The sequence below is a fragment of the Carettochelys insculpta genome, chromosome 1 (assembly GCF_033958435.1).
Source record: "Carettochelys insculpta isolate YL-2023 chromosome 1, ASM3395843v1, whole genome shotgun sequence".
Lineage (NCBI taxonomy): Eukaryota > Metazoa > Chordata > Testudines > Carettochelyidae > Carettochelys > Carettochelys insculpta.
Window position 1 is genome coordinate 14,175,249 of NC_134137.1, and position 27,034 is coordinate 14,202,282.

The window sequence follows — 27,034 nt, forward strand, 5'->3', positions numbered from 1 at the left end:
CTTGCAATTAGTGCTCTGGAGGATAAGGCAGAAACTGGTTGTTTGAGCCACTCACCACAGGGTGGTGCTGATGCTTTGCCTATGACAGGGTGAACAACCAGTTAGGGGCAAAGAGTGCAAAGACCCATGTATTATATATTTATTTTTATCTATCGATCGATCTAGATGGATAGATAGATATGGAGTATGGAGATAGATTGATCGATCAATCAAAACAATGTAGCTCAATGTCCTCCCCCTCCCCAGAGCCAGGCATCCCCAGCCCCTCTGCTCTAATTCAATCTCCTCCCCCAAAGTCAGGCATCCCCAGCTTCCCTGCTCTTAACTCAATGCAACTTCCTGAAGTGGAGCTCTAAAGGGGAGGGTGAGAAACTGTTCTCAGTGGTATCAGATGGCAGAACAAGGAGTGATGGTCTCAAGTTACAGAAGGAGAGGACTAGGTTGGATATTAGGAAAAACTACTTCACCAGGAGGATGGTGAAGCACTGGAATGTGTTGCCTAGAGAGGTGGTGGATTCTCCATCCCTGGAGGTTTTTAAGTGCCAGCTTGACAAGGTCCTGGCTGGGATGACTTAGTGTGGGTTGATCCTGCTTGAAGCAGGGGGTTGGACTAGATGACATCCTGAGGTCCCTTTCAGCCCTAGGATTCTAACTCTAAGGGTAGCAGAGCTCTGCTACAGGATTCCAAAGGAAGCTGGAAGAGTTTAAAAAGAAGCTGGACAAACACCTCTCAGGGCCAACCTAGGTTTACAGGGTCCTGCTGCAGGAGGAATAGCTCAGTTGTTAGTGTACTGACCTTATATAAACCCAGAGTTGTGAGTTCAATCGGTGTGTGGGGTGCGGAAGTTAGATTAAAAAGGTGCTAGGTCCTGCTGTGAGTGCAGGGGTATGAACCTGATAACTTCAGAACATCCCTTCTAGTTCTATTAAAACGAATTCCTCAGCAGAGCAGGCTGGACTAGATGACCTCTCAAGGTCCCTTTCAGCTCACCATTTCTAAGGATTCCACTGGACACTACTGTAAACAAGTGGACAATTATAGCCACTTGAAAAAGAAAAGACCCATTTGTCTTGTAGCCACCCACTTTATTTAATTCAGTCAACGTTTTTGAAGAAAATCCATGTCACAGGTTGGTGCCTAAAAATGCAGCTCAGAGGTCTGAGAGCCCCTGTCATTCTTACCCTGACTAACCCAGGACTTGGGAGCTACCGCTGCCAGGCTCTCTTACGAGATTATGAACTGGATCCTTAGCTGGCGGAAAGTGACGTAGCCCCATTTGCTTTAATGAAGCAGTGCCAGTTTACGTCAGCTAAGGATCTGTCCCCCGTGACTTCAGTGAGATGCATTTGATTCCCTATCTTTAGCGTTATGTAGAAAACCGAACTTCCCGCCAACAATTTTCAAGCTGTAGTCTACAAAAGCCATCTAGCAGCGTTCCATAGTGTGATAAACAGATTAGTGCATGCCTTGTACCGCCGCCTCCTACTGGATGGACTCAGAACTGCCCGACTGTATTTCACAGCCTGTGTGTTGCTAACAGGTCTCTTTCAGTTGCACCTGTAGAAGCCCGTGCTGTTGGAACAGGAGGATCTGAGCTCCTCTCCCGCTGTCCCCAGGGACGTTCGGAGTACCACGCAGCAGAACAACAACTGCACGTGATACATGGCTGTGGCTTTATTAAAGTGCAGAACAGTTCACCCAGTGCAGGGACCACAGCTCGGCTTCCTGTGTCGTACAGACCCACTTGGTCCTGCAGGCAGAGATCAGTGGGTGCTGTCTGCACTCAGCCCTTCTCGAGAGCAGCCCCACTGAGTTTCCCCTTCTCCTGGATTCGCTCTCCAGCTGCTCCTTGATTGGAAGGCCTCTGTTCAGAGCACCAATAGGCTCCCGGCCACACGTGTAACCCCAGAGGCACTGAGACCACGTACTAGTTGGAGTGAAGTCTCTGCTGTGCAGCTGTGGCTGAGGGCCAGCTGACCTTCACCTCATGTGGTGGAGCACAGGGCTTTAGCTCCTAAGGTCACAGGTTTGCGCCTTTCTGCCGATGACCCTGGCTCTGTCAGCCTTACACAGACCTAGAAAGAGGCTGACGAGACACACACAACCCAATTGGCTCATCTGCCGCCACTCATTCCATTCCACTCCATTGAAAGAGACATCTCCACATGCTGATGCTGGGTCACCACACCAACACCCTGGACTCAAGGTGGCGGCAACAGATACCTTCCCCTTGTGCTCTGACCCACTCCCCTACCGTGTGCCAGCCTCTGCTCTACCCAGGAACCCAGCCACTGCTGAGCTGTGTGCACCACATGCCTTCATCTCCGTATTCATTTATTTACAGTCGTGTCTGATGTCCAACGTGTCACTGACTGAGAACTTGAAGTGCCCACCCACATGCAACACATGTTCTTTTGCACTGGAGCAAGGATTCTGGGACACACTTAAGATTTTCCATCAGTGACCGTTGGACCAGGACAAACTTATCAACTGGCGCAGTGATCCAGGATTGGCTGCTGGCACGTGTCCAGAGCCGTTCTGTGACAATCCTGCAGCCTCTAAGACCAGGCACTCTCTGCAAGGTCACGCCTTCTAGAGCTCCTCTGCACTGTGTCCACATGGCCATCTCTTGGCAGGACAGAGCTGCGTGTGGGCCCCTTGGAGAAGAGTTTGCTGGAACCAGGGAGAAGGGCTCCTCCTACCAAAGGAGGCGGACGGCAGTAGCTGTGCATGTCTTCACAGTAGTGCCCCGTCCTGCTCAGATCACAGACCCTCTGTTCTTAATGTACATGTGGTAGGGGTCGCTCTGCTTGTCCACCTTCCAGGCCTTGCTGTACCCCAGAATCAAACTCCCTACTGTGGCGGCAAACAGGATCATCACAAACAAGATGTACATGTAGGAATTGTCGTCTTTGCTGCCCTGCTTGACTTGGCTGCTGTTCATCTGCCCCGTGGCCAGCTTTGGTGGGCACAGGATGGCCCCATGAAGCGTCTGGTTCAGGGTCTTCAGCACTGAGTGCAGGCTTTGGTACCACGACTCCGTCAGGTTCCCCACCTCCATGACCCTGCGATGCCAGGGAAAACTTCTGACGGGATAAAGGGAGAAAAGTGACTTCAGTGGAGCATTGAACGCATGCACAGGGAAGACCCACTGCACTGTGTCGCAGAGACCATGGCTAACTACCTGGGCTCACACTGCAGGTGTACATAAAGCAGCATAGACACTTAAGCCTGGGCCTGGGCTCTGGAGTGCAGAGAAGGGAGAGTTTCAGAGCATTAGGGTGACCAGCCATCCTGTACCTGGGATGCCAAAAAGGTGCCCCACTCATCTTTCAGAAGGGACGAATTGTCCTGTATTTGGGCCCTCCACCCACTGACCTTTTCCACCAGCAGCTGCTGGCCACAGACAACTTAGGTCACTTCCCTGAGCATCAGGAAAGCGGGAGGAGCATGGGCAGCTGCCGCTTCCCCAGGCTCCCAGGGAGGGCTAGTGGCTGCCACTTCTCTGGGGCTGCTGGGGAGGGCCAGCGGCTGCCGCCTCCTTCCCAGCTCCCTATATCTGGGACAGAGAGATACGGTCGCCCGACAGAGCATGGGCCCCAGCCCCGACTGAACGTCAACACTGCTAGTATCAGCCCTGCAGCATGGGCCTGAGTCAGTAGAGCCGGGCTCTAGGACTTGCAGCCTGGGGGGTGAGGACGGCATTTTATTTCACCCAAGTATGGGGGGGAGCTGACAGGTCACACCACACGGGGTAGAACAGCAGCACTGCTACAAGGGAGGCCCTGGCCAGCAGCAGTGTATAACGTGCGCAGATTGGTGAGAGGGGACCAACAAGCAGACCCCAGATAACGTAACATTGCGACGTCGCCTTCCCCCGTGGGATCCCAGAGCATAATGTATCACCAACCACAGGCATGCAGCACCACAGAGATGCAGCCACCTCTGGTGCGGAGCACAGCAACCCAACAGCACACAGTGGGGACATTTTTGCCACGAGCTCTTTGGGAAACTCCTTTTCTTAGGTAGGGAAATTTTACTCCCTTCCTCCAGGGCTGCAGAGAGCCCTGGCAGCAGGATTTGTGGTGTTTCTAGAGAAGCTTTGGTGTAGACATTTCAGGGGCTCTCTGTGCTTGGCTATGGAGATGGAGTGAGGTGGTGTGCCCCTGGGGCAGGAGGGGCTCAGATCACATGGATTCCCCAACCCTAAACCTAGGATCTTCCCCCCTCAAAATGTCATGGGATCTTCAGCATCAAGAACTGCTGCGACCCTGCATGATGCTCCATTGGGCCTACCTCAGAAGAAGAAAGGGCTGGGCCAGCTCTGCAGCATTGGGCCTGTCATGCCAAGGAGGGTCAGGGTCTCCTCCCAAGGCCTGTTTCCCGGCTGTGTCTCCTACACTGTGTTACACCAAAGCTGTGGTGATCACCCAGTGGTGGGGACCTCGGCAGAGGTTCTCCTTTTACTTATGCTCCCTGCTTTGTACCACTTCTCTGGTAGCCACCCTAGCGCCTTTCCTTCAGCCAGGAGTGACAACCTGCAGATCGGATCCTACCTTCCCCGGGCAGGGCTTTGCTTCTGCGTGCCTTGCGAGGGCCCCAGGAGGAGAATGTAACACAGGGGAGACCACCCAGCAAGGTCTACTTCTCCCTCCCATGCGGCTCCTGTAACAAGGTGACCTAAAGTGCTGACAACATACTCCCTTCACTGGCTGTGTCTACATGAGCCCCAACCTTCCAAATGGCCACGCAAATGGCCATTTTGAAGTTTACTAATGAAGCGCTGAAATGTATATTCAGTGCTTCATTAGCATGCGGGCGGCCACGGCACTTCGAAATTGACACGCCTTGCCGCCGCGCGGCTCGTCCCCACGGGGCTCTTTTTCGAAAGGACCCCGCCTACTTCGAAGTCCCCTTATTCCTATGAGCTGATGGGAATAAGGGGACTTCGAAGTAGGCAGGATCCTTTCAAAAAGGAGCCCCTTCTGGACGAGCCGTGCAGCAGCGAGGCGCATCAATTTCGAAGTGCCGCGGCTGCCCGCATGCTAATGAAGCGCTGAATATGCATTTCAGCGCTTCATTAGTAAACTTCGAAATGGCCATTTGCGTGGCCATTTCGAAGTTTGGGGCTCGTGTAGACGTAGCCACTGTGCTCCCAGGTCACTCAGGGTACCAATGAAAGACCCTGGCTAAAGAGATGTGCAAACATCTTTGTCCATCCTGTTCTGGGTTAGCCAGAGCAGTCAGCCCCGGGGGAATCTAGCCCCATGTCGGGTAAGCAAGAGGATATTCTTTGTACTTACACAGCATCTCCCATCCCAAGAGCCAGAGGAAGGGGCCATGCGGTGGTGGCATCAGGCCTGTGTTGGGGTTGGAGAGGTACAGAGCTCCCCAAGGGCACACTAGATGTCACAGGCGTTTGCAGACAGGTCTACTGGGGGCAGTCACTTTCGGAGACCAACTAGGCCTGTAGCATGTCCCTCTCCCTTGTCCAGCAGCCCACTGGCAGGTGAGGTCGTGGGTCCGGCCCCGTTGCTGCCTTCACCTGGCCCGTTCTGTGAAAGGACAGAGGAAGAATCTCAGGGCTGGTGATCAGGCCCATCACACCAGCACTATCACCATGGGAGAGCTCGCTGGGGCCAGCCCCAGCTCGGTTCTGCGTCTTGTAGCCTGTGCTTAGTTTAACTTAGTTGTAGTTGTGACAAAGTCAGTCCTATTCCTGGGCCTCTAGTCAATCCATGACAACCACTTAAGGGCCCAGTTGCCCTCGCTGGGGCGAGGGGTGGTCTGGGGGGAACCCGGCCCCTGCCCACTCGTGCCGGGTTCCAGCCCAGGGACCCTGTGCAGCTGCCAGCGGGAGGAGCTGACTCCCTTAGCCCTTGGCACAGCAGTTCTCGTCCCTGGGCCACTTCCCCAGACGATTCCCCCGGTACCTTCTCCAGGCTGTAGCAGTCACATGTCCTCACTCTTGAGCTTGTAGAAGCTCCCACTCTCCTTCTGTGATCTCTGGTGTTCCTGCTGCTCCCCTCAAGCCTGTTCTCTCTCTCTCTGTTCCTGTCTCCTTGTGTCGCTCTGCTCACCTCTCACCCTCTCCCTGCCCTTCCCACTGTGAAGGGTTTTAAAGGCCTCTTATTGGCCCAGTCATTGGAGCCAGCTGGCCCCAGTTAGGCTGAGCCATCTCCCACCCAGCTGCCTGTGATTGTCCTGCAGGCCCTCCTGCTTGTTCGGGCTCCCTCTGGGGGGCCCTCCACCCTGGCCCTGCCACACAGTATAAGATACAGTTGAAGTAAGGATGTATTATTCTATAGCTGTAGGTATGAAGAAGCCATGGCAGTTTAGCTAACTTAGGCCCAGAAAAGGTCTAAGCCTGTCTACCTTTCTTCTCAGCAGTAACACAAGTAGCCTGCCACTTAAACACGGCATGAGGGGGGAGCTTTTTGTTAAACATTTTCCATAAGTAAGGTTAAGGTCATATTAGTAACAGTAAGAGGAGTGCATCAATCTTTGCTACCTAGGGTACATCTCCGACGCCAATGGGTGCCCACGTTTTCCTCCCGCCAAAAAGGTGTGATATTATCGGCCGAATTTGGGTAAAGGTCACTCGATGGTATTTCCCCCTCGACCTTTTCTCAGAAACTTGGAAACATTCAGGGTGAGACCAGCGGAGAGACTTTGGGGTCTCAGCAATTGTCAAAGATTCTGTGAGGTCAGACCAAAATTCAATCGTCATGTGATAAAATGGGCCTACAAACCTCTCTCTGTTTGGGGGAGCGCTGAGCTAAGCTGTGCCTGACACATCCACACAGCACTGAGCACAACAGGGCTCTGACCTTACACTGGGGCCCTTGTTGAACCCATCCACAAACCTCCCAGGGTAGTGCACAGAGGCTGGTGGAGGTGCTACAGCCATTGAGCTAATGGAGCTGGTCGTTTACCTCAAGCAGTAGCGGTGGAGGCTTTTCGATTCGCAGCTTCAACCCCAGCTGACAACCCACCCAGAACACGATGCCGGGAAACACCATTGTACTGCAACAAAACAACCGCCTGAGCAAACCTCCCAAGTCTGTCTTTGGAAGAGCTTTTGGTTTGCCCAGGGGCTCCACATGGAGTCTGCTCCCGTCCTAGCAGCTCCCCAGCCCTGAACTGGGCTCCCCAACATACTGCGATTGCTGCTAAGCAAACCGGAAAAGTCAAACCAACCCAAGAGCGAAGGTGGAGAAGTGTGAGCCCCTGGCCTGGGCAGAGGTGCAGGGAACACCTGTAATAAAGGGGGGTGGAAGGGTGGGTAGAGGCCCTTGCAGGAGGTGAGGGATGCCAGGAGCACCTGGTCTGTCCAATACACTCATCCTACAGCAACACCAAAGTGTGCATCCCTCTAGTTACACTGCCCCCAGAAACACAGCAGCGTGGACAGCTGTGGGCACTCAAAGCTGGAGCTGGGGAGTTAATCACGGCTAATTTCATTCCACTTATATGCTGTCACACAGGGGCTTTTCTCCATGAACTCTCTCTGGCGGAAGGGAACCAGGGACGCTGGTGAAACAACAGCCCCACATTGCACTTGTCATTTCAGCTGCTTTCAGTGTTTCGCCCTCTCTCCTGCAGATGATAAAAAGGCTGTTGAGGGATGGGATTTTCAGGACACTACGCAGGCCGAGGCAAACCATGACTTGTTTATTGCTGTTTAATGTTGAACAGATGGGGGTCATGTTAACACCTTTAACTCTTTGGGCATGAGCACAGCCAGCCCCACGACTGACCGTGTCAGGTCCCAGAGAGGCAGCTGTGTTAGTCTACATCTTCAAAAACAACAAGAAGTCCTGCGGCACCTTATAGACTAACATATTTTGGAGCCTAAGCTTTTGTGGGCAAAGACCCGCTTCATCAGATGCATGAGTTGGGGGGAGTTTCAGAAGAGTATTTAAAGAGGGGGTCTCAGTAAAGGGGGGGGCCAGAGCTGACAAGGTCTGTTCAGTCAGGGTGGAAATGGACCACTGCTCTTGATGTTCACACCTCCACATTATCATCTGACACTGGGCCCCATCACCCCTGAATGATCTGACTTGTTTTCTGCTCTCTAGATGTATACTACCAATAATGGGCCATTTCAACCCTGACTGAATAGACTTGGTCAGCTCTGGCCCTCCCCTTTACTGAGCCGCCCCGCCCCTTAAATCCTCCTCTGAACACCTCATCCCCACTCATGCATCTGATGAGGCAGGTCTTGGCCTATGAAAGCTTATGCTCCAAAATGTCTGTTAGTCTATAAGGTGCCACAGGACTTCTTGGTCATGTCAGGTCTGAGACTCCCACTGTGTGAAGCCAGCAGCCCAGGAGACGGGCAACGGGAGATTTGTTACACACGTCTATGCTTCTTAGGCTAGGACAAATCACAAGAAACAAGAAAACATTCCAAATTCCTCCCTGGGGCGATTCTACTGGTGACAGGCAGGCATGGAGAGCAGGCTGCCTTTTGCATTGAAAGCCACCGGGTCATAGCAAACCTCTCCCACATTTATCATGCGCCATGAAAAATGGAGCCTAATTTTGCCTCTCTTATTTCCCATTATTTTTCTTGAGTCACGGAGCATGGACCGTGCAACTCCCACCATGCTGGGACCATGCCCAGCCTCAGGATGCTGGACAGCGCGGGTCCCAGCACAGATCCATGGAGGACGCTGCTGTTTCCCTCTTCATGTGGGAGCTGACCCATTATTCCTACCCTTTAATCCCTATCTTTGAACCAGCCACTGAGCCGTAAGAGAAATTTCCATCATCCCATGACTGCTACTTCCTTAAGACCCTTTACTGAGGTTAGTTTTCTCTACAGTGTTTTAGAGGCACCAGTTGCTGTTTTCGAAGTGCTGACTCAGCCAATCTCTGCATTCTTGTTTTTCTTGACATCACTCGATAACGAGGATGTCTTCATGTCACCCTCCTATATGTGAGTCCATTGACAACTGATCAGACTGATTCTGGAGCTGCTGATCTTAACACAGAAGAGGCAGGTGTTGGAGGGGCACAGAGCAGTTTTTAATGCTCTTCTTTTCTTCTCTGCCTCTCCTCAACTGCATTGAGGCAGGACCTCTCTAACTGTGCCACTCCCTCACAGATTACTGCTCTCCACTGGGGATGGTCCTGGGCAAGGTCCTCCCAAGTGTCGATACTGATGCTGCACTTTTTCATGTGTGCCTTCAGCATGTCCTTATATCACTTCCGCTGGCTCCCAACACTCCTCTGTCCTTCCTCCAGCTCAGGAAACAGAATCTTTTTGGGAGACGCTGATCAGACATCCAAACCACATGACAAGTCCAACGAAGCTGTTAGTGAATGTTGGTGCTAGTCATGTTTGACTCTTCGAGGACACTAGTGTTCATGCGCCTATCCTCCCAAGAGACATTTAGGATTCTCCTGAGGCAGCAGTGACAGTATTGTTCAAGTGCCTTCAAATGACGCTTGTATGTTGTCCAGGTTTCACATGCATACAGTAGTATTGGAACAACCACTGCATGGTATACAAGGAGCTCTGTATTGGGATAGATGTCCCGGTTCGACCCTTTGTCTCAGGTGGGCAAAAGCAGAGCCTGCACAGCTCAGACGATGCTGGATTTCTGCATCAATATCGACTTGAGCAGAAAGATGACTTCCAGAGTATGGGAAGTGCTCCACATTTTCCAGCAGTTCTCCACTGACTTCAATAGAAAGTGCATGAGATTGTCCCATCGGTGAAGGTTGGTGGAGCACCTTGGCCTTTCTGATGTTCACTGTGAGGCCAAGATTCTCATATGCTTCAGCGAGGGCACTTAAGATGATCTGAAGAACTGTAGGAGAAAGAGCAACAACCTTATTGTCATCCACATACTGCAGCTCCATGATCCAGGTTGTGGAGGTCTTGATTTCAGCCTTCAGTCTCCTGAGACTGAAAAGCTTTCCCTTCATTCTACAGACAATCTTCACACCATCTGCAAGCTTGCCATCAATGAGGTGAAGGTTTATGGTGATGAAGATGCAAAACAGTGAGGGGGCAAGGATGCAGCCTTGGTTGACTTCCATTTTGACCTCAAAGGGGTCGCTTTCGGATCTGCTGTTGCTCAACACTGTGGCAGTCGTGTTGTGAAACAGCAAATGCCACTGTTTACCTCTCTTTTTTGTGAGAAGTGACCCATTATTCCTACCCTTTGCTCCCTATCTTTGAACCCACCACTGAGCCATAAGAGGAATTTCCATCATCCCATGACTGCTACTTCATTAAGAGCCATTGCTGAGGTTGGTTCTCTCTACAGGGTTTTAAAGGTGCCAACCACTGCGTTTTTGAAGCACGTATTCAGCCAGTTTCTACAGCACTACCAGTCTGGGATGTTCAGGACGGCTGGTAGGGGCAGGACATTCACTAGACATACAAGTTGACTGCTGATACGCAATTTTAGCTATGCCAATTGCCTAGCAAAAATCAATTTTTCCGCAGTCAACTTCCACGTCTGTCTACACAGTGGAAGGTCAGTGGGATCACTTCTCCCTTCAACCTTCCTTATTCGTCGCGTCTCATGAGCAGTACAGGGGTCGACGTTGACCCCTGGGAACGTCCTTTTGCGCGCACATAAAATGAAACCCCAGAAGATCAATCTTCTGAAGTAGTGTGGCTGTAGCCTCAAATCTCACTGCCCAGCAACGGGAGAGGGGTGCCAAACTCCCGTGAGTGTCCTTTGTCTCTACCCCTGTATTTTCAGTTCCTCTTCCTTGACTCTGTCCTCCCTTTCTGGGGCTTCTCTCTGGCCATCGCACTGAGTGCTGGGCAGGAGCAGGGAAAGGGCACAGAGTGATACAGATTAGTCATCCCCGCAGAAGCACAGCAGTAAAGTTTGCACAGGGCTTTGAAATGCCGCCCCTCATGACTATTGCTTGTCCCACGCTGGGTGTCTCAGACCAGTTCAATCCCAGTGTCGTGCCAGGCTGGACTCAGGCCTGGGGGACCCTACTCAAAGTAATGCCGGTGAGGAACTACGCAGCCTTTTTGTCATCTGTAGCCACCTTCCCCAGCCGACCACCAGGCTCACATGGGCGGGGAAGCCAGGAGGTGGCACTGAGGTTCAGGTTGCCAGGCAGGAACCATGAAGCACAGGGCTTGTGTTCTGTCCGGCCAGGCAGCTGTGTGACAGCAACGGGGAACGCAGGGCCTTGTGCAGCTGCCTGGGTCACACAGAAACACAGCTGTCACTGCTAGTGTGGCTGAGGTTCCCCTCCAGAACGCGAGCCCTGTGCCGGTCAGCTGATGTGCCAGGACAGCCTTGCAGCTAACGCACAGGATGGGGGGCAGGAGAGCAGCCTTCTATTCCCAGCGCTACCAGGGGTTGTCCCAAAGCAAGTCCTGCAGCTGCTCTTTGACTCAGCTTCACCATCTGCCACACGAGGGTGCCAGGAGGCTGGGTCAGGAAGCTTTTTCCTATCGGAGCCCCGACCCACAGAAAAGAAATTAACTGTGGGCCACACACAGCCCCACAGGGGCGCTGGGAGTTCAGAACTTCCCCCTACAGCAGGGTGAGCTGGCGCTCATAGCTCCAGCCCCACAAGGTGGTGCAAAGGCTGTAGGTGGGGCTAAAAATTAGGGGGTTCAGATTGCAGGATGGGGCAGAAAGTGGGACTCTGGGATGAGACTAGGGATGAGGAGTCTGGGGTGCACCAGCGAGTGCAGGAGTGGGCTCAGGGCTGGCCCAGGAGGTTGGGGTGCAGGGTCTAGGAGGGAGTTTGGGTGCATGTCGGGATTCTGACTTGGGGGAGGAGGCTGGGGTGCAGGCTCCTGCTGGGTGGTGCTTACCTCAGGCAGCTCCCTGGTAGCAGCACAGCAGAACTAAGGTAGGCTCCCTGCCGGGCCAGGCCCGCACTGCTCATACAAATGACCACCACATCCGGCCCCCAGGCAGAGAGGGCAGGTGTCTCTGAGTGGGGTGAGCCACCTGCAAGCTCTGCAGCTCCTGACCAATGGGAGCTGTGGAGCTGGCACTGGCGATGGGGGCAGCAAGCCGAACTTCCCTGATCACCCCCGTGCCTCATTGCACAGAGGGGCCTCGGGCACAGAGATTTGCTCCAGGACAGATGATATTAAGCGGTGAGTGAGATCCTGCCCATGGGCTGGAGATTCCCCATCCCAGGGATAAAGGGTGGAGCTGCCGAGCCCAGGCAGAGGGAGGATGCAGGCAGCAGAGAAGTAGGAAGTCTTTCCTGGGGTGAAGATGTTATGCAGCCAGGGGTCCTGGTGATGTCACTACTGCGTATCACCTTCCCTCGGTTTCTCCTGCCCCAGGGCTCAGCATCATCAGTGCATGCCCATCAGCATCCATGGAAGTTTGTCTTTCTCCCAGCCTGGCTAACACCTCAGCTCCTGCCTCACACACAGACCAGAGAAAATAAACATAGGCGCTTGGCCAGGTCCCAGCCTTGCAACAGCTGCCCAACTCCTATTTAAAGGCCGATTAAAGATTCCACTACTCTTGCCAAATAATCCATTTCATTGACTCCCATAAGGGTTTAAGGATCACGTTCTATACAGCTCGCCTGGAGGGGGCTGGGCTCTTTCCAGTTTGCACATATCTTGTTTGACAAGGGGCAACCAGCTATGCACTCAGTGTTCGAGATGTGGGTGTACCACAGATTTACAAAGAGGCCGTATGATATTTTCTGTCTTCTCATCTATCCCTTTCCTAATGATTCCCAACATTCTGTCCCCTGTAGAACTCACCACCAATGGGGAGTCTGGGCCTGGTTCTTAAGAGACTGCCCTGAGGTTGGTTGGTGCTGAAGCTCTTGAGAGACGGCAGGACAGCTGGATACATAGGCCAAAGGTTCAAGCCCTCCAGTTGCTCACACGGGCAGGGGAAGGGGATGTCACGTTGTAAGTGGTGGCTCTTACAGGAAGATGGGGAAGTCTCTTTGCTCAAAACCAGCGGAAGAGTCATAACATGCCATGGTCCGGCCACTGGAGGAAAAGAGCCACGCTAAGCAAGCATGAACCAGTGACTTTATCACGTGCTCCAGTCAGACTCTACAGGAACCACCTACTTCCCTACGGAAGGAAAGAGGACTAAGTTTAGCCCCGGACCTCCTGTGGTGGTTGCTGTGGCCTAGACCCAGTACAAAGGCCGAGTTTATCTCATTGGCCAGTGACTTAGGCACCAGATGGTAACAACGCTTCTCACAGGACTCCTCACTGCCCAGCCAGGAGTGGAAGTGGTGTATTTTGTGTGCTCCCTGTCTCAGCTGAAGAACGAGTATGCTGTCAAAAGAGCCACTGAGACAGCAGACACTGAATACAAAATCAGCGTCCACACTGACAACTTGAGCTTCAACAGGAGACTCTTTCAGGGCACTTTTTCTTTCTTTGCAGGCTGGGGGAGCTTGTCCTTCCGCACCTCACGGCCGACTCTGGATTCACGTGCTTCTGCAAATGACATTGGGAATAGTAGGGATATCGGCTCCCTGACCCTTCCTATCTCTGGTGGAGGTGAGTCTGAGCAGTTCATCTTCACCCAGCTGCATCTCTGTTGTAGCATTCTGACTTGAGGTGATCTCGAGCTTTTCCAGGCTATAATGAAATACCCAGTTTTCCAAAGAGAGAAGAACTTGCTTTGGGGTTCTTTGAAAACCACCAAAGGGGCATCTGCTGCTCTGCCACAAATACTGAGAATAAATGATGCAGGCATGTTAAAAAACTCCCAACACAAGCTCGGTTTGAACTGCTGATCTAGAGTTGAAAGAGGCTGCAGTTCACAATCAATTCCGTCAGCTAACAAGTTCCTAGCAATGCCTCTCTGAAATGACAACAAGGCTCTGTACTGCCAACAGGGCTGGTCCACCTGCACTTCCTGAAGGCAAGGGTAATTGTCGCCATCATTCAGGGTCCCACCTGGGAGCAGAGTTGAATACCGGCACCTCTCTCTCATGAATGTAGCCATTGTTCTGTGTCAGAGGGTAAACTGATATCGTGGGACATCAACAGCTGAGTCACCTGCAGAGCAGCTACACTGCATACAGGGACTTGGCACTCATCAGAGTGATTGCTGCAACTCCCGTTCTAATGGCTCAAGAAAAGCGAGGCCTGGTCTGCCCTGCAAGGTTAGGCCTTGTGTTGCCCTAGCTGTGGGAAAGCGTCTTCACTTCAGTTTGGCTCACACCCACGTAAGCGCATCTCTACACCCATTTCATCGCCCCATCGCCCCATGCAGTGTAAAGTCCTGGGCAATGCCATGGGTGGGCAAGATATGGCTGGTGGGCTGGATCTGATCCACCAAGTCTTTTAATCTGGCCCGCATCTGGCCCTTACAGCTGTGGAGGGGGAGCACTTTGGGTACTGCCCCACCCCCAGCAAAATCTCTGAGCTTCCATTGGCTGGAAACCAGCTAATAGGAGCTGAAAGAATTTGCTGGGATGCAGGCAGTGCCTAAAGCCAGCCAATGGGAGTTGAGAGAATTAGCTGGGGGCAGGCAGCAATGCAGCACAACATCCAAGCTCCCATTGGCCAGTTTCCAGCTAATAGGAGCTGAGAGACTTTGCAGGGGGAGGGGCAGTGCATGAAGCCCTCTCTGCCCAGCACAAACAGCCACAAAGAACAACCAATGGGCTGGGGCTGCAGGCCAGGAGTTGCTTAGGTAAGCATCTCCCAGCCACAGCCTGCCTCTGGCACCGCACACACTCCCACCCACATCCTGCATCCCCTCCTACATCCCTCTCCCCCAGGTCAGAATCCTCTCCTGCACCCAAACCCCCTCCCAGATCTTGCACCACAAAACCCTGCCCCAGGTCATAATCTCCTCCTTCAACCAACTATCCCGCACCCCCCTACTCTGCGCTCCCGTCTCCACCCAGCCTCCATCCCAGACCCCATACCACCTCCATTAATATCATGGAAGAGTGCGGCCCTTGACCACATATCAGATTCTTGGAGTGGCCCCCCGTCCATCAAGAATTATTGCCCACCCCTGCATTAGGTCGACACAACGTCAGCGTAGGCACTACGTTGCTTTACACTGACTGTTACTGGCTCTCAGGAGCTGTCCTACAATGCCCCAGACTGACAGTACAATTGATACAAGTGCTCCTGGTGAGGACATCCATCGCCGACACAAGGAGCCCAGTGTGCACACACACACAGATAAGGAATTTAATAACCGCGGTGGCTGCATGCCAATGGAAATTAGATTGGCATAATTTCGTAATGTGGACATGGCTTGAGAAAGACTGAGGCTGTATCTACATCAACTGGAAGATCAACCCGCTCAGGCTCAATCTTCCAGGGTTCAATTTCGCACAGCTGGTAGGGATGCACGAAATCAACCTATCCATGGTAGGCAGTCAACCTCGGTACTCCTCACTATAGTGAGGAGTAAGAGAGGTTGATGGGAGAAACTCGCTGTAGCTAGAACTGTGTATCTGCAGTTGACTTGCCTGCCTAGGGTAGACCAAGGCTGAGTTCCACAGAGCTCTTCTTCGGGTCTCTGTAGGGATAAACTGCTCACTGGCAGGGGAGTACAGGATAAGAACTCTGGTCTGGTGTTATGTTCTTCTTTGCATGGAACCATTTCAACTAAATCTTTGCACGCTTCAGCTTGAAAGCCCTTATTTCAGGGGATCTTGAACTTCCTATGCATAAGAACAGCCACACTGGGCCAGACTGATACCCGTCTAGCCCCCGTCTTACCTCTCACAATGGCCAGTGCCTGATGCTTCAGAGGGAATAAACAGAACAGGACAATTTTTTGAGTGATCCACCTCATAGCCTAGTCAAGGCTTCTGGCAGTTGAAGTTATAGGGACACACAGCAAATGGAATAGTGCCCCTGACTTCCTTGGCTAATAGCCGTTGATGGACAGTCATCCAGGAAGTTCTCCAATTCTTCTCTTAACCCACTTACATTTGTGGCCTTTACAACATCCCCTGAACACAAGTGAAGGTGTCCTACAAGAACCTGATCTACGAGAGGGCTGTGGCCTCACATGACATGAGTAATAAAATATGGGGGAAGCTTTATTTCTTGGGAAACAGGATTGGGGAGGTAAATGAATCAGCAGGCTAGGAACAACGTCCGGACTAGCTAAGATAAAGAGAAATACCCAGGAAAACATTTCTAATGGACAAGATCATGGATAAGCCGAGCCTAGAATGAAAGATGAGATACAGAGTAAGTCACCCATGGGCAGTGCATGCTGGACAGGGATTGGTTCCTGCAGAGTGATCAAGCCAAGTCCAAAATGTGTCCTGCTACATACAGTAAATGCCACATAACGTGTAAATGTATATAATGGTAGCAGTATCGTATTCCAAATAAAGGAATGTCAGTGACAGCACTGAAGTCAAAAGGAAATGGCATTGGAAGAATTAAGGGTTTAAAATATGAAGTTAGCAGCATATTGGAAAAGTAGGTCAAATCTAAGGGACTTCCCCAGAAGTATCACAGGGAAAGTAGGTGTTATGGGCACCAATCCTCTCTAAAAATTGGCTTATGAATATGAAAATACAGAACTCAAAGACACTTCATGCAAAACAGATCATGTGATCTGTCACTTTAAAGGTTATAATGCACTAATCTGTATATTCTATTTTTGTGCACGTATTGTTCTTGTATGTGAAATTAGAATTAAAACTAGATTTAGACTTCTTATGTCTAAGTGTATTAATATGGGCAGTTAGGGATACTTTAGGATTTTAATTACTCACTACTCAAACCAATGACCTGTGAATAGTCTTATTTCTGCTGTAAGCCCAAACCGTGGTTAGTCCCAGAAAGACACGTGGCCAGGCCACCTGCTGCTAAAATCCATTTTGGAGCCCATTTGAGATGAGAAAAGCTGAGTACAAAGAATTCCCACCTTGGGCAAAAGGAATGTAAGGGGGTGGGGAGGGGAAACCAAACAATAGGGGTAGTTGCCAGATGCCCTCCTCCAGTTTACCGCCTCAGGTGCCTGCTGGAGACATCTGCAACTGAAAAAGGGGATGAATTTGGCCCAAACCAGGAGGCTGCTTAGCTTGTAAAAGAGATGTTTACAACAACTGTTTAGGGTAAGGATTTCAATGTACCAAGTTTCTTAGCGGTGTAGGACTACCTGGTGTTTTGTGTTTATTTTAACTCAGTCACTTACTTTGAGCTGACTGTTTTCACTGCAACCAATAAAATCAAGTCCATTGTAAATAATCCGATGGAGCAACTTCTGGGCATTTCTCTCTTTCACTGACAAGGGGAACTGATCTTATGAGCTTTCTTTGTGTAAAACTTTTACACAGAAGACGGATTTGTTGAGGGGTTTGGTCCCTTTTGTGGATTAATTTCCTGCGTATTGAGTCCTTATAGCTGAGCCCTCCCACAGATGAGTGGGTTCAGCATCTCTGTCTCTCTAGTGGAAGAAGGGGTAAGCCCAACTCTGTGTCTTCACTGGGGGCAATCAGAGCTTCTGACCCAGCGGGGCAGAGCAGCAAGAAGCCACAAAGGCTGGAGGGCAGGTGTCAGTGACATGATCAGCACACCTGGGACAACCTCCAGGGGATCTCAGTAATCCAACATCAGAGAGTGGCACTGGAGAAGAAAAAGAATACAGTAAACCCTCTCTTTAGCAGACCCTGTTTTATCAGACATCAGTAATAACAGATGTCTGCCAGCCTCCCACCCCCAAAGAAAGTAGAGTACACTACTGTAAATGGCGACTCACCAGAAACGCCACCAGCCCAAGGCTGTGCCTGAGACCACCGCAGCCGTAGGGTCCCTGGCCACGGCTCAGACCGCTGCAGCCACGGAGTGCCTGGCCACAGCTTGGAGAGCTGTTGCTGCCATGTCCTCCCTGTGGCTGAGACCCGTGGCGGTGATCCCAGCCCTGATGGGTAGGGATACAGCGGCAGGAGCAGCTCAGAGCCTAAGGAGCTGCCACACTCAGGGCAGAGCCCAGGCAGCTGGGAGGCAGAGAAGCAAACCCTTGGTGTAAACGCTCCAATATAATGGACTTTCAGTTTGAACGGAGACCTCTCCCCCCATTAGTCCATTATATCGAGGGTTTACTGCACCCAGCAGAACACAGCAAATGGCACCAAAATGTTCAAAAAATAGGATCCATTGACAACCATGGGCAAAACAGTCCCTCATCATCTCCTCCACCCCCTACAAGGCAAAGAATCCAAAACTAAGGCAGCTGTGTCACAAGGATTATTCCTGGCGGCTAAAAATGTACAAACAAAATGTGCCACAATAGGGAATAAATGTAAAAAGCATAAAGTGCAAATCAAAGATAGAAAGCAGAAAACAAGAGAAATGGAGGAAAAAATATCAAGAAAAGGCAGGAGGAAAACAATGTCCGTTCCTGATCTGTATAAATCCAAAATAAAAATCATTCCTCCTCCCAGGGCTGTATTCAGTGAGGACAGCATTGCAGCAACATGTATGATGTTAAAAAAACCAGTGCAAAAAAAAAAAAAAACCCCAGCAATAAGCTGAGAGCCCCTTAAAAATCACTTTAAAAATAATTTAAAAACCATTAAAAGTTTAAGAAAAAAAAACCAAATGCTTTTGCACAATTCTTCTCTGCTGAGTTGAGAGGGAATTCCACAGTGGGGGGTTGTGAAAGCATTAAACAGAGCACTGCCATGTTCAAAGGAGAGATTGCAGAGTTTAATCAGGAGTTTTTGCCAGTCTAACTCTGTGCAGTCGCAGCCAGCAAATAAGCAATAAAACAAAATTATGCTACTTGGAGGTCAAGTGGTAACAACTATCACCACTATATGCATTGTTCCCTCCGCCCCTCCCTGCACCGAAATGCCTTTACAGCCCCACTGAAGGAAATGGACCCTTCCGATGAAATCCTCTAGAAATAACTAACAGCGCTGGCTGCTGCAGGGCGCTTATTGGACTCTAAATAATTCAGTCAAAATCTCTAAAAGGGTTTCTAGATGGTTTTGCTGCTTCCAGACGTACCAGTGAAAATGTAACAACATCGGATATAAAATGTAATTCAGACCAGTGCAAAGGACAGTCATCAGCTGAAACCACAGACCATAAGAAGGGAAAACCACCCCTCCCAAAAACACTGTAAGTGTAACCGTCAAGCTCCTACTGCCTCCAGGGGCGTCACTCCTTCCATTCTGCCAACAACGCCAGCCTCCAAGGTCACTTGGCCACTTCCCGGCACACAGTCCTGTAACAGTGCCCAGCTCTGCCTCTAGTGCAGGGGGGTCCAATACGTTTGCGGCTCACCACATGTGGCAAATAGGATCCTGTGTTGTGGCAAACACGAGGGTGGCCAACCCACGGCTCCCCAGCCGCGTGTGGCTCTTGGAGCCTTTAAATGTGGCTCCTTCTGAGAGCCGCATGCAGGGAGTGCCGTCTGCCCACTCCACACATGCGCCCCACCACTTGGTGGGAGAAGCGTGTAGCAGCAGCTCCGGCGGTGGCCCCGGCATTGAATTAGAATGGCGTGGCTGGGCGGGGCTGGCTCTATAAAGTTTTGTATGACATAATGTGGCAAATATGGAAAGATGACAACCACAGGTGGGGCGATCTTTGGATTCCTATTGGACACCGCTGCTCTCGTGCCCACAAGGCTACTGCTGCCACTGGGTGGATTTTTTTTTTCCCCTGATTCTCAGCCACGTTACAGAGTTGGTCAAAATTTGGGGAAAATTAAAGTATGGATTAAAAGAGTTCAGCCTGATTCCAGCTGCTACTTTCTGCTCCTTCAAAACCTTCTGCAAGTCCCACCTGCACTGCAGGGCCTGTAAGAAGCACACCCGGGGCCATGGTAGGTCCAGCAGGAAAACCCAGATTGGGAGTTAAGGAATCTGGGTTCTCCTCCTGGATCCACCACTAACCTGTTCTGGGACTAAGGGCAAGTAACTTCCCCTGCCTGAGCCTCTAGCTGTGACTGTCTCTGGTTCTAGGAACAAGGGACTCTTTGGGAACTACAGTACAAGCCCTGTTACTGGGAACCCTAACAACTGGCACCCTCGGTTACCCAGCATCTGCCAGGGCCGGCGGCCTGAGCAGAGCAGGTGGCTGGCAGCTGGGCGCCCAGCCAGGGTTGGCAGCCTGAGCAGGCTGGTAGCCTGACTTGGACCAGTGGCAGTGAGGCCACCAGCCCGAGTTTGAGCAACCCACACATGTGATTAACCAGTAACTCCCCATGCCCCCTGCAAGCCAGATAAGAGAGCTGGTAGTGGAGGGGCTGTGAGAGTGTGGAAGGTGAGTTGTGGGAACTGGACTGGCACAGCTGCTTCCCCTTTCCTGTCTCCCCACGGCTTGGACAGGCTGGATTGGCACAGCTGCCAGTTGGCTCCCTGCAGCTCAGGGGAGCTGGGAGGCGCACCGGCATGACTGCCACCCTGCTCCTGGCTCCTCATGGCTTGGGGAAGCCAGAAGCTTTGCCAGTGACGCTGCAGCCCCTTTCCAGCACTCCGACATATGGGGCGACCCAGGAGGTTCCCCACGGGGTGGCAGCCCCATTCCCAGTGCCTCCAGGCATAGGGCAGCCAGGAGCCATAGCTTCCTCCCACAGACATGAAGCACCCCCCTTGTGTAGGGTGGCAGCCCCCACAGGGCACCCACCGCCTGAGTAGGGTGACCATCCATCCTTTTGGCTGGGACAGTCTTACTGCAGGTGCCAGGAAAGCATCATTCCCCCCGCCACCCCAGGGTGTCCCATATTTGGCCTAGGGAAATATGGTCACCCTAGGCTAGGGGTAACTGGGCAGCTCTCTAAAATGCTGAACTGGATCCAAAGAGATGTGGCGGGGTAGTTATTAGAAACTGAGTAACAACTGCAACAGAAAACTGGGTGGCTTCCCTGTGAACTTTGATTCTGCAGTGGGAAGACATACAGGCCAGGGGATAAGTACTGTGCCCTGTAGTCAGCTCAGGGGATTGCTCCCTTGAAATCCCACCCTCCTTCAGACAACAGACTGTAACCACAGCACCCTTGCCATCGTATTTTTAAAACCTCTCCTAAAATTCCAGGGCTGAGCCTTCTGGCAGAAAGCAACCCTGGAACTCCCCAGTGGCCCAGAGCAGGGATGGACGCCATAGTGTAGCCAGGGCTCAGGCATTTTTCTCCCTGGGCAAAGTTGAACACTGCTCAGAACAGAGTTTGGCAGCACAGTGGTTAGGTCCTCACTAGAACCGTCCCATCCATAGGGCAAACAGGGGTGCCTGGCCCTCGGCCCCAAATAAACTCTGGGCCCCATTGTCTGGAGAAGAGGGAGGAGTGGGGACGGGGTGGGGCCTGCAGCCTGGGTTGTGCATTGCCTTGCTCCTCATGACCCAGGCAAGAGGATCCCATCTCAGCTCACACCGTTGCTTTCTCCCCTTGCTCCCCTTCCCACTGGTGTCTAAACATAGCTCCTCTCTGCCACCCTCCTCTGAGCGAAATGGACCAGTGAGGGGCTCACTCCCAGACTGCCATGGAGGAGCTAGACCTGGCAGGGACTTGCAACTCTTCTTTTCCTGTAAGCTGTGAGCTTGTGCAGCTGCTACCGCAAAATTCAAATGCTGCCCAGACAGCTGAAAAACACTGGGAACTCTAAGCAGAGCCGAACTGAAACCGAGATCAGGTTATTCCACTCCGATGTTAAATCAGCCCTACTGTAGGGAGCAGAAACTTGGAGGATAACTAAGATGACTGTCAACAAAATCCAGATGTGTAACAACGACTGCCTCCATAAAATCCTTGGGATCCACTGGCCACATACCATCAACAACCAAGGCCTGCAGCAACTCATTCACCAACTTCCTGCCGAACAAGAAATCAGGAAGAGAAGATGGCGATGGATTGGACATCCCCTCAGAAAACCAACCACACCGTCACAAGGCAAGCTCAAAGTTGGAACCCCCAAGGAAAAAGGAAAAGAGGGCACCCAAGAAACACCTGGCATAAGGATCTGGGGCAGACACTCAAAAGACGGGATACACCTGGTCACAACTGGAAAAGATTGCCCAGGACAGGGGACACTGGGCATGGTTGCCAATGACGCATGCTGCAAGATGTAGGTGTGGAAGAGGCTTACTACTACTACCTCCACAACTAGGTTTTGCATTTCTATTGATGGTGCACATTTGCACATGCCTCAGTGCACAGAAACCTTTATTCTGCAGCTGCATGGAAAAAGTCCACAGGTGGAGGGAAAGATCAGAGGGACCACTGCTTGCAACATTTGGATTTTAATCTTACCACACTTCATGGGTTTGAAGGCTGGGAGTTTTGTGAAAGACAGGGGAATGGATTGTGGCGAATGCAGCTCAGGAGAGCCACCCACGTGGGGTGCCGCTCCACGCACGCACCCCACCACGTGCTGGAACAAGCCTGTGGCAGCAGCAATGGAGGAGACTCCTGCGGCCCCGGCAGGCTCAGGCAGTTTGTGTAGCACGGCGGCGGCTAGGGCAGCTGGGGGCTCGCACGGCATGGCTCCATTGAATAATCTGCAGGGGGCAGCCTGGCTGAGGGGGTGGGGGGTGGCCTGGTTGGGAGAGCGGCATTTGGCGGGGGGTACAATTTGGTAAATTACCTTTGGACACCCCTGGTTTAAGCCAACCCCTAATACACAGGGTATCAGGCTTTCCTTGTATGTGAGCATCAAATCACTGAAATACATCATTCATTTCAAGGTGTAGCGACCACCACAGAGGTCTGGCTCATTCCTTCAGAACCCCCACCCATCAGCTTTTGCCCCCTTCTTGTGGCTGATTCACATAAGAGGTTGAGGAATCTGTGGCTGCTAACGGAACTACATCTAGACTGGCATAAAAGGCATCTCTAAAGTGAGTCAGCCGACACATTTTAAAAACCTGCTGCGGACAGGACAAGTTGTATTCTAAGATGCGTCAGCTGGAATTGTTAAAAGACCTCTTAAATTGTTAAAATACCTCTTCTTCAGCCCACAGCACTTCAACAGGCATTGGCTAACTCGCTTTAAGCAACGCTTCAGGAAAACGCACCTTTTCCCTGAGCCCAGACAAGTCCTAAGCGATTTCACTCTTCACTCAGTTGTCAGAGGCTTAAGCTTTTGTTACCGAAGGACCCATGTAACTCACCTGACTGGCCCACGCTGGTTCAAGTTACACAGGCCCAATGCAGTATTTCCGTCTCCTGTAACAAAACCACACTCACCGAGGATTTCCCGGTGCCCACGACCAGGAGTGGCCGCTTTGTATTATTTTTGGTGGTGCCCAGAATGATTCTAAGCCCTGCCCCTCACACCTTTTAAGTGATATATCATCTTAAAATAATGTTAACATACCCTGTCCTGTCCTGCCCCCACCACCCACACCAGTACACACCACCAGGGCTCCTGACACTCAGGTCACTTCCCACCTGGGCTGTGTTGAGGTATCAGCAGCTGTGTTTTCCTCCCTTTCCTTGTGCCACGCCCCCACAGGGCTGCTTGGGGTAAAGGAGCAGCTGTCCAGTGTATGAGGAAGGAGCAATGCCAGCTGCTTTGTGTGTCCAAGTGGGTCAGTTTGCCGACATTTGCAGGAGTTAGGGGTGCAGGAGGGAGGTGCAGGGACTGGGGGGAGGGGAGTCTGGGGGGACCAGTGGCAATGGGAGGGCCACCTGTGATCACAGGGCCCAGGGGCACCAAAACACAAATTTGCCCAGAGCACCATTTTTGCTGAGGCCAGGCCTGTGCAAGACAGTCACCCGAGAAGCGCCCCTCAGGCAGCTGGTCGGGTGCAAGGTTTATCCTCTCCTCTTGCTGTCCCCCCTGGGGGGAGGGGAGGCTGGGAGATGGGGGCTGCTGGTCATGCCACATCCTCCCGCCTCCTGGGGCTCAGATAGAAAAGCCAGGGATCAGCTGCTGGGAGTGAGCCTGCTGCCTCACACACTGCTTGTCTGCAGGTCCTTTGCAGACCTGGGTTTCTGAACGTTGCTGGTGCTGAGAACCCAGCCCTGAATATCCCTAGCAGCCCCTTATGCCCATGACGCTGCATACCATGGCCAAAGCCCAGATCCTCTTGCTTTCAAAGCATCAGTCCACACCATGTGTAATTATCTGTGCATGACGTTGCCCCAGAGCTCTAGTCACCCTCACGCTAGGCACTGTGCAAAACCGGCACTGCCCCCACAGTGCTTAACGAAGACTGTGATAAGACCTGCGGCTCCAGAATTGGGCTGATCAGCCATCAACGGACTCACAAATAGGAGGGTGACATGAAGATGGTCCTACTCGTTAATGAGTAACCACCAGGAAAGAAGACTCCCCATTACGTTAACAACAAGAAGTCTTGTGGCACCTTACAGACTAACAGATATTTTGGAGCATAAGCTTTCGTGGGCAAAGACCCGCTTCATCGGACGTAAGGTGTAAGCTGTAAGGTGCCACAAGACTTCCTGTTGTTCTCAAAGCTACAGACTAACACGGCCACCTCTCTGGTACTTGTCCCCATTATGTTAGCAGCACAATGCTCATGACACAGGTAAGTGGTTCCCACTCTATCCAGCAGAGGGCAGCCCAGCCTACCCTGTAGACGAGTTTTAAGTAACAACTAATCCTTACTCACCGATTCCCTCTTCCCCTTCAAAGAGCGGTGCCGGCTCACCTCGAGGTTCCCCTAACTGGAGAACCACCTCCCCGCCCTTTGCTAAAACAGAGGTGCCTGAAAACGGCTTTTCCAGACCCTCTCGTGCAGGTGTCGGGAGCGGAGAAGAAGGATGACAAGATTTTCATCCCAAAGGTTCAAACTCTCTGCAAAGAAATGAAGCACCTGAAAAAGGGGTTGGTTGGGCTCAGCTCCGCACCTGCTTCAGGTTTGCATCACCCCAGGTCCAGGGCGGAGGCACTGGCCACAGCACACACAGGCCCAGGTGAGGACACCCGCCCCTCTGCACCTGCCTGCAGCTCACCCAGGGTCAGGTACATGTCACCCTGGGAGTCTCCTGAGCACTTTGGCTCTTTCTAACCCCCAGTGCCTCCTGCAGCAAAAGGACAGAGGGACAGTAGGTGCCTGGGAGGATTTGGGATGTGGGGGGAGGTGAGGGATGAAAAAGGGCTCTTGGAGGAGGGGCAGGAGGTTGGGGGAGGGGCTCCCAGAGATATGTAGAGTCCCAGGGAAGGTGCAAAGGGAGAGTCAAGGGACCAAAGGGGGCAGGGGATGGGGGGCTCCTGGGGAGGTTCGGGGGAGCTCCAAGGCAGGGAATGGGGGACCCCTGGGGTGAGTGGAGGTCCCCAAAGCAGGGGTTCCCTAAGAGAGGTGAATAGGGGGTTCGGGGTGCCCAGGGCAGGGGATGGGAGAGCCCGGGGACTCAGGATTCCCCAGAGCAGGGAGCAGGGGTCCCCAGTGCTGTGTACAGAGGTTCCCTGGTGGAGGACCGGGGGGGGCTCATGGCAAGGAGCAGGGGTTCCATGGGGGGAAGATGGGGAGTCCTCGCGGCGTGGGAGGGGACTCACGGGGGGAGTTCGGGGGACCCTAGGGGGGAAATCGGGCCCCCCGGGGCGAAGCATGGGGCTCCCTGGGGAGGCTGGGGGAGTCCCGGTATGAGGGAACCCTGGGGCAGGCTCGGGGGCTGGCGGCTCCCTGAGGAAAACGCGGGGATCCCGAGCACCTCCCGAGCGCCGGCTCCGCGCAGCGCCTGCCGGCCCGGCCCGCTCCCCGAGACCGAGCCAGGACCCCGCACTCACCCGCCGCTCGCTCCCCGCCGCCGGCTGCAGCCGCAGCACGTGGGACCCGACCCGGCCCTGCCCGGCCCCGCCCGCCGCTGGGAGGAGCGCAGCGCCCAGGGGCAGGGCTACCTGCTGCTGCTGCTGCTGCTGCCGCTGGCCTGGCGCGGGGCTCCTCGCTCCTGGCCGTGCTCCTGCCTCTCGGGCCGCGGAACTCTGCCCCCTTGGGGGCCTCAGCCCAGCGGCACCCCACGCACACCCTGTGTCCCCTGCCCCGGGCCCCTGGGTGAAGGGGTCCAGCCGCCTGCCAGGTCCCATGCCAGCCCCCTACCACAGCACCAGGCCTGGGGTGCCCAAGTCCCTACCATTTCCTATGCCAAGCCTCTGCCACCCCCTGGCCTGGGGTTCCCAGGTCCCTACCGTGTCCCATGAGTAAGAGGTCCCAGCCCCCTACCACACACCCAGGCCTGTGTTCCCAGCTCCCTGCCATGTGCCCCTAGCCCCTGCTTGGCCAGAGTCATCACTGAGAGGGATGCAGAAGTCACAGGGCAGCCAGGAGGAGCTGAAAAGGGCTGGCCCAGCATTTCCCCTTTCTGTACTCTCCGTCTTTCCTGTTCCTCTTCCCCAGGCCAGATCGCCCCTTGCTGCTGCCTCCAGCTTTGCTGCCCTCTGGCCTACAGGGCTCTGTGACACCAGTTGCTCTTGGTTCATGAAATGAAAGCCCTTTGTGCAGCCGGAAGTGGGATTCTGCAGAGGGCGGAGACAGCCTGCCTGGCCATTCGTGGGCTTTGTTCCATGCCCCATTCCTGAACCCTGGGCCGCCTGCGTTGAGAGCCGGTGCAGGAGCCGAGCTGCTTTAGTGCTGTTGGTCCGTGATCATTCCCACAAAGAGGATCAGAGGACATACAACAGATGCTAGTTCCCTTGCTTGCTGCAGGGGGGCACTAAGCTAGGACAATGACAAGAGCACTGTGAGCCGCTCTAGAGACTAGAATGTTTGTCCCAGCCAAGCCTGTTAGACCTCTCGGGTGCCTTCACTGTGGAGAGTTATGAGAACGGCCCCACTAAATTCACAGCCAGGCAAAATGCATCATGGACCATGAAATCTGGTCTTTTGTGTGTTTTTACTCTGTAATATGCAGATTTCAAGGGAAAGACCAGTGTTTCTCAGATTCAGGGTCCTGGCCGAAAAAAAAAGGGACTGGGAGGGGATCATAAGGTAATTTTGGGTGGGTTATGGTGTTGCCACCCTTACTTCTGCATGCCTTCAGAACTGGAGAGTCATGGCTGTTGGCCAGTCACCCACCTCTGAAGGCAGTGCCCTGCCAGCAGCAGCACAGCTGTAAGGGTGGCAATACTCTACCATGCCACCTTTACTCTTGCGCTGCTGCCTTAGAGCTGGGCGGCCGGAGAGCGGCAGCT

The 27,034-nt window shown here is 52.8% G+C and overlaps 1 protein-coding gene across 6 annotated transcripts; it reads right to left on the reverse strand.

The window, feature by feature from the left end:
• Positions 1-292: 292 nt before the first annotated feature.
• Positions 293-25,684, reverse strand: KCNE3 (potassium voltage-gated channel subfamily E regulatory subunit 3). Of its 6 annotated transcripts, none has more exons than XM_074980963.1 (4): positions 25,634-25,656; positions 24,516-24,700; positions 5,305-5,556; positions 293-3,087 (listed from the first exon to the last, which is right to left on the reverse strand). In XM_074980963.1, exons 3-4 carry the CDS (start codon positions 5,316-5,318, stop codon positions 2,760-2,762), a joined length of 342 nt encoding a protein of 113 aa, XP_074837064.1. In that variant the 5' UTR covers positions 5,319-5,556; positions 24,516-24,700; positions 25,634-25,656; the 3' UTR covers positions 293-2,759. The 6 variants fall into 6 exon arrangements, with proteins under 6 accessions (XP_074837064.1, XP_074837056.1, XP_074837075.1 ...); XM_074980955.1 differs by having other exon boundaries at positions 24,516-24,719; positions 25,634-25,650; XM_074980974.1 differs by lacking the exon at positions 24,516-24,700 and having other exon boundaries at positions 25,634-25,684.
• Positions 25,685-27,034: the final 1,350 nt, after the last annotated feature.

Excerpts from the sequence above, each read along its gene's own strand:
- KCNE3 (XM_074980948.1), bottom strand. The coding sequence starts at position 17,204 with ATGCCCAGAAGTTGCTCCATCGGATTATTTACAATGGACTTGATTTTA. Across the intron at positions 3,088-17,127 it reads GTGAAAACAGTCAGCTCAAA|AAGTTTTCCCTGGCATCGCA; the intron begins GTAAGTGACTGA and ends TTATCCCGTCAG.